This window comes from Mercurialis annua, linkage group LG3 (assembly GCF_937616625.2).
Source record: "Mercurialis annua linkage group LG3, ddMerAnnu1.2, whole genome shotgun sequence".
In the NCBI taxonomy this organism is placed as follows: Eukaryota; Viridiplantae; Streptophyta; class Magnoliopsida; order Malpighiales; family Euphorbiaceae; genus Mercurialis; species Mercurialis annua.
The window spans coordinates 58,605,162-58,612,536 of record NC_065572.1 but is presented as its reverse complement, the minus strand read 5'-3'; the positions used below and the strand labels follow the sequence as shown (position 1 = coordinate 58,612,536).

At 38.4% G+C, this 7,375-nt stretch overlaps 2 protein-coding genes across 2 annotated transcripts; both read right to left on the bottom strand.

Moving 5' to 3' along the window:
• Positions 1-451: 451 nt before the first annotated feature.
• Positions 452-2,120, bottom strand: LOC126672745 (extensin-like). Its single transcript, XM_056105060.1, has 5 exons — positions 2,015-2,120; positions 1,852-1,952; positions 1,644-1,772; positions 1,226-1,573; positions 452-1,135 (listed from the first exon to the last, which is right to left on the bottom strand). Exons 1-5 carry the CDS (start codon positions 2,118-2,120, stop codon positions 467-469), a joined length of 1,353 nt encoding a protein of 450 aa, XP_055961035.1. The 3' UTR covers positions 452-466.
• A 37-nt stretch (positions 2,121-2,157) lies between these two features.
• On the bottom strand, positions 2,158-4,894 carry LOC130015275 (uncharacterized). The gene is made up of 3 exons (XM_056105059.1): positions 3,607-4,894; positions 3,079-3,525; positions 2,158-3,002 (listed from the first exon to the last, which is right to left on the bottom strand). The coding sequence occupies exons 1-3, from the start codon at positions 4,703-4,705 to the stop codon at positions 2,158-2,160; spliced, it is 2,391 nt and encodes a 796-aa protein (XP_055961034.1). The 5' UTR covers positions 4,706-4,894.
• Positions 4,895-7,375: the final 2,481 nt, after the last annotated feature.

The following is a 7,375-nucleotide window of genomic DNA, read 5'->3' as shown; positions in this document are numbered from 1 at the left end:
AATCAGATTTAATAATCTGATTAGCAGTGTTCCGCATTCTAGGAATGCGGAACACTGCCTCCCCAATGATTGGGGAGACAGTTTTGTCTCCCCAATCATTGGGGCAGCAATGATTGGGCACTAAAATGCCCAATCATTGCTGATTATTAATTTTTTAAAAACCCCTTTGGTTTAAATAATTATAAACTAAAAATAATATAAAATAATTTTATTTTATTTAACTAATGATTTTAACAGACGATATTAACTAATAATTTTAACAGACGATACTGAATTTAACAAACGCTTATAATTAAACGACAAAATTTAACAGACGATATAAATATTTATTTTATTTAACTAATGATTATAACAGACACTGATAACAAAATAACAATTATAACACACGAATATAATATACATAATATAGTAAACATACAACATATACTAAAATACAAAAATCGATAAATAAAGAAAGATATGAAATCTAATCCTCATATCTACGAGTCCTCGGTCTCTGTACCCTCAAACCATGAGTCTCTCGTCGGTGCCGCGAGCTGTCTGTGATCGAGTGAAACTGTCTGGGTACGGGAGGGCTCTCGCCGCTGTCGGAGGCGTCCTCGTCCTGAGCTGAATGCTGAACGTCTGCTGCTGGTGGTGCAGTACCGGTCTCCTCCTGTGTGGGCGGTAGAAGTCTAAAAGATGGAGGTGTGAGATCCGGTCGTGATAAAAGCTCCTCGTACGCCTCTGAACCGATCTCCGGACCGAATAACCATGACTCTGACAGTGTAAAATGTAGCTGTGATGGATCCTGGGCCTGGTGAGAAGAAGATGGCCGCGAATGTGACGTCGACGGCTGATCATCCGAAGGCATCGTGGGACGGTAACACTGATCGAAAGACGTGAACGGTTGAGCATCTGTATATGGCGCTGGACGGTAGTACTGATCTGATGCAGCAAACGGCGGTGGTGTGGTCTGCTGAAACGGAGACGCCGGTGGTGTGGCCTGCCGGAACTGAGACGCCGGTGGTGTGGCCTGCTGGAACTGAGACGCCGGTGGTGTGCCCAGAGAAGTGGTATATGCTGTCTGTCCGTACGACGGCTCAAAAAACGGCATCGACGAAGGCGGGACCTGATACGATGATACCTGGGGTCCCTGAAATACAAAGTTAAAAACGCAACATTTAAAATATATATTTAACTACGAGTTAAAAAGCAATAAATTAAATTATAAATGACATGAAACCTGTGGGAAATAGGTCTGATGCCACGGAGGCTGTGATGCTGAAGTGGAAGTGGAACCGTAGTACTGAGTCGGGCCATAGTACTCCCCCCGTCTGTCTGTAGTGGCTGTAGGATCGAAGTGGAAGTAGACCGGTGGGGGGATAGGGTCTGCCGGGCGCTCGCGAGGCGGGGCGACTCTAGGCTGCCGTCTACGCGCTCCCCTGATGTGAGCTAGATCGATGGTCAGGGGAGGAAGAGGAGGTAGTACGTAAGCCGGAACTGCTGGCTCTGGTGGGGGCAGTGTGACGTCACGGCGCTCCTCTCCGTAAGCTAATTGAGAACTGCGTGCAGCAGTCCCACCTCTCCACCTCTGGAAACCAAAACGTGTGTGTCTCTGGTCTCCACCTCTCCACAAGAGCTGTGATAAGGCACAAGTCAACTGGAAACTGGCGCATCGCGAGAAAACCAGACATGCCAGTCTGAATAATCCCATTCCTGATGCGAGAATCTAGCTCGTGAAATGGAGTAAGTCTGGCGCTCGAACGTGACCCTAAGGAAGACTCGTCGCCCTGAAAATATAAAAATTATATAAAAATTAGGACACTAAAAATTATAACCAAATTAGGACAATAAAAAACAAGATTTTACCTGGTTATCCCAAATAACCGAGGATCTGTGATCGTCCTGCATTGTCAGAACGTCTGGCACCAACGGCCCAGGAGTGTAGTAGTCCCGACGTTCAGCCATAGCTGAAATAACAAATACATACAATAAGAATAATACATTAGTGAATGATATTCATAAGAATTACTAAAAGGAGATTCATAAGAATAATACATTACTAAAGTAACATTCATTAAAACAATAACAATCATCACAAATACAATAACAGTCATCACAAATACAATAACAGTCATAACTACTTCCTGTCTATTACACGATAACAGTCATAATCTACTCATCTCGGATAGGATTGGTACAATCATTTGCATTGTGACCCCAGCGACAACATCTACTACACCAGTTAGGACTCGGATCTTCCCTGTATTCCTGATCCATCTCGTTCCTGAAGCGCTGGTTGACTGGACGCCCTCTTTTTCGACGCCATTCAGGGTTTGGAATGAAGTGGGGTTCGCCTACGCCGGACTTCTTCCAGTATGTGCCGGCACGTAACACTTTAAATGGAGTGTTCCAGCATTGAATTGCAAACTTGGTCTGGTAATGCCAATGCACAAACTCAAGAGGGTTCAGCTTCTCCTTCGCACAAACGGCCATAGCATGAGAGCAGGGCAACTTAAATTGCTGGAATTTACCGCACGTGCATTTCTTATGCTGAAGGTTTACCGTATGGGTATTTCCTCCTCTCCCATTTGAGTGGTTCTTCCTAGTTTCCACTTTGCATGTCATCGTAGAACGGTCGTACGTCTGACTTGTATGAAAACGGGCCTTCTCCCCCCTCTGCTTCAGTAGTTGGATGCATATTGGGGTGTAGTGAACGTTTGTAGCAATCAACTCCTCATACGTCTTCCAACGCGTGTCGAACATTTTCACCATCCGAGCAAAAATTGCCTCAAGCATTGATGTGATCGGAAGCCCCCTTATATTCTTCAGTGTCGCGTTGACAGACTCAGCATAGTTAGTTGTCATCACATTGTGCCGTTGCCCTTTTTTGTCATACACCCTTGTCCACTTTTCTTTAGGCCGCTTTTCTTGCTTAGTCAGCCATGCATACGCTTCTGGGCTTCTAATCTCGATCGCTGCCATATAGCGTTTATACTTGTGCTTCTGATATGCTCGGCCTATGTGGCAAACCATAATATTAGCGCATAATAATAACCTATGTAGCGTTTATAATGACTCGTAAAAAATCATTACCTGCTTTATCCGCCAGCTTCTTCAAAACCTTGTTCCTAAACTTGGTCTGAAAATTACTACAGAAATGTCTGATGCAAAACTTGTGGGCGACACCGGCCCATTCAGGACGCTTCAGAACCGACAATATTCCAGCGTGCCGATCAGATATAATGGCCACCTTCCTTTCGCAAATCACGTGCTCACGCAAATGTTCAAAAAAGTACTCATAACTGGCAGTACTTTCAGATTCAACAAGTGCAAATGCCAGTGGCATGATGTGACTGTTCCCATCGATTGCCGACGCGATCAACAAGGTCATTTTGTATTTGCCATACAAATGAGTACCGTCGACGAACAAAACTGGCTTGCAAAAACGAAACCCTTCAATTGTCGGTTTGAAAGTCCAGAACATTCGGATGAACGTTACGACTTTCGGCTGAAGGATCCCGTCGGTGTACACCTCAGCGCCTACAAATCACAAGTTCAACAAAATTAGAATTATTACTTGAAGCAACTCGTTATATAACAAATTAGAGTTATTACGTATACCTTCTGCATCCCAGAAAGATCCAGGGTTGACATGCATCATCTCGTTCATGAACTTGTGAACCATACCAAATGATTCATACCAGCCACCGTAAACATCAGCTATTGCCTTTTCCTTTGCATTCCAGGTTAGTTTATACGGAGGCCTAACTCCAACTTGTTGCCAAATTCCAGCTCTGAGGGTATCGATCCGTATATCACGTTGCAGCTTTACTTGACCCTTGATATAGTCTGCGATTGCAACAGACCCAAAATTCCGATGGTTTGGATCAGGTAACAGCTGATTGCACGTGTGCGGGCCAATATATTTTGTCAACGTCCACGTCTGAGTTGCTTGCAGAAGTGTAGCGCGCAACCACCATTTACATACAGGGTTCTGCCTGCAAGCCAACACTATTGTCGAGTTGGTAGTCCGGCAACCCTTGAACTCTCTTCCCACCCCGACCGAATAAGTAGTCGCACAAGCTCGGACGGCATCGCGATTTGGGAATACCATCCCTACTCGGAATTCCATCCCAGGATCCCACATAATCTTTTCATCATCCTCCGGGGCGACGTCAAAGTCGCAAAGATCCGCCGTTCTTACATGCTCAGGAAGTTGCGACTCATATTGTGAATCTGCTCCTAAGTCTTCCTCGACATCCTCTTCGTTGCTGTCGTAGAAATCCTCTTCTTCCTCTTCTTCCTCTTCACCACTACCCCTCTCAGACCCGCTTGAATCACCTAAGACCAACTGATCTAGTAAAGTCTTGTTGCGAACCACGGCCTCGTATTCCACGTACAATTCCAAAATCTCGAGTTGCGGATACCGCACGACCTCGTTCAGAATTCCAAACACATGCTCGTTATTCTCCACATAAAACAACGAGTACGACCGTATCGCACCCTCAACTATTCTTGGAAGCCGGAAGTAGATTTTTGAAATTTCTACTTCCCCGTCGGTAGAAACTGCTCTTCTACAAATATTTTGTAATTCCTCGAAACTCATTCTCTCGCTAAGCGCCATATTAACCGGACGACCCCCGTGGTATTCTATTCCACACGGAGAACTCACAATACGGCCATCACACCATATCAACAAAGATATATTTGGACTCGTCATTTCTAATTAATAAACAGCAAATTTTAACACCGTTATATTTAAAATGCTAATCTTAAATTTATAGCGTTAACATATCAATCGTAATTACTATTACTTTATTTCTAATATTTTTTTCAAATAAAAATAAATTAAACATATCCTAATATAATTGTATGAAATTTCTAATTATACACTTCCTTATTACATGAAATTTTTAATTATATTCTAATATAATTATATTAAACATATCCTTTTTTTTTATATTATACATGCATTTCTAAGTTACAATTAAAGTCTAATATTTTGCTATATTAAAATTAATTTTATAACAATTTTACATATTATTAAATTTCTAACATTTATAAACACTAAAATTATTTAATACAATAATTAAAAAAATTACACGTACTAACCTCTTGTAGTCCTTTAAATAAATAAATATCGAATAAAAAATATAACACTTCACGAAGAGATCCGTTTAGCTCCGAAATATAACTTCTTCCAACTTTTTCCCGAAATATTTTTCAAAATATAACCTCGAAACTACTTTTTTTTCTCCCCTATACTCTTATTTTTTTTTCTTTGATTTAGTAACTTTTTTTTCTTACAAATCAAAAACCCCCCCATCCCTTTTATAGCCAACCTTACCGTTGGGAGCTGGTCTCCCAACGGTTTTAAATGCGTTCCGCATTCCATGAATGCGGAACGCATTTAATTTACCGTTGGGAGACCAGCTCCCAACGGTAAAGTTGGCAGTGTTCCGCATTCCTAGAATGCGGAACACTGCTAATCAGATTATTAAATCTGATTAGCGTGTTCCGCATTCTAGGAATGCGGAACACGTTGTGGTCCGCATTCCTAGAATGCGGACCACGTGGACCAGGCACTCTTTCGGAATTAAATCCGAAAGAGGCACTGATCTGGATTTTTGGGTGCCTTTGAGGCACCCAAATATCAAAAACCCTTGTTACTCCCTCCATCAAATGACTTTTTCACATATATTAAAAAAGCGTTAATTACTATAGTATTTTCTTATTTTACCCCTATTTATAATAGTGTTGTATTTTGTGTATAAGCTTATAATCATTAATTATGGAAAGAGAAAAGGAGGTAAAAAAAGAAAATTCATATAAATTGGCACAAAAAATACGATATGGCCTTATTAAGTGGGACAAATAAAAATGGGATATGTCCCTTCTTAAATGGGACGGAGGGAGTATTAAGTATAGGCCTAATCACTCAAAAACCCCTCACTTTTAAACTTTTTTCAATTCCACCCCGACGTTGAAAATTTGTCAATTTTACCCATTTTTTAATTTTCCGTTTTCAATTGTACCCCAATATTTTAATTTTTGTTAATTTTTTTACTTAAATGATGAAATCATTCAATTAATTAAGTCTAAACATGAAATTAAATTCTTTTTTATTCAAAAAAGTACAAATAAGTCCTTTATTTTTAATAACTAACTAAAAACCATAATCAAATTAACACTAATTTAAATTCTTAATTAATTTAACTAAATTTAAATAAATTTTAAAAATATACAATCAATATATGCGAGACATGGAGAATGTTTTAAATAAATTTCCAAACGCAAAAGACGTTAATTTAATTTTTCAGGGTACGATTGAAACACAAAAATGCAAAATAGGGTAAAATTGACAAATCTTCAACATCAGGATATGATTAAAAAGGGGCTAAAAGGTCGGGGTTTTTTTAAGACATTAGGCCTTAAGTATATCCCTCTTTATTTCATAAAAGAAGTATAATGCAGTAAGTAACCCAAATAATTTACCAACTGCTTTGAGTGCTTTCATGTATTTTGGGTGGCCTGGTGATTTGATATCTGAATGCAATAATGGCAAAATAAGCATTCAATTTCAATATAAATTTGAGGAAATTACACCATTTACAAAAAAAAATAAAAATAATTATAAAAGTACATATTGACTTTTTCCATTTATAAAAATCTTAATAATATTTATAAAAGTATAAAAAAATAAAAAATAATATCAAACATACGGTGTATACTGTGAGTATAATGTCCGTATACTAATAAACTAACATTATATCAACATTATACCAAAATTATACCAACATTATACATACTGAGATTTTATTAATATTAAATAAAAATTTAGCAAAATTACATCAAATCGTATGCTAAAAATTAAATTAATAATATACTAAAATTATACCAACAGTATATCAAGAATGTACACATCAAAATATACTGAAATTTTATTATAACATCAACATTACACCACATCGCATACTAAATATTAACCTAATAATATACTCCCTCCGTCCGGAAAAGATAGGCTGATTTCTCTTTTTAGTTTTCCCAAATTATAGGCTGATTTCCTATTTTAGAAGTTAGTTAACTTAGTAATTGCTAAAATATCCTTATTTAATTTAGTACTTAGTCAACTAAATTAAATGTAGTTCAAGTTTAAATGACATCCATTAATAACGTTTGATACTTCCAACAGATGCATGACATTATATATACTCAAGAGTCATAGTCAATTGTCTTCATCATTTTCTTATTTGAAAAAGAAAACTCATAAAATGGACAAATCTGAGAATCCTAAGAGCTTGGTAGTCAATTGTCTTCATCATTTTCTTATTTCAAATTTCTGTATAATATCTACTCATATTTGGAAACAAAATCATGTTGAATATTTAGC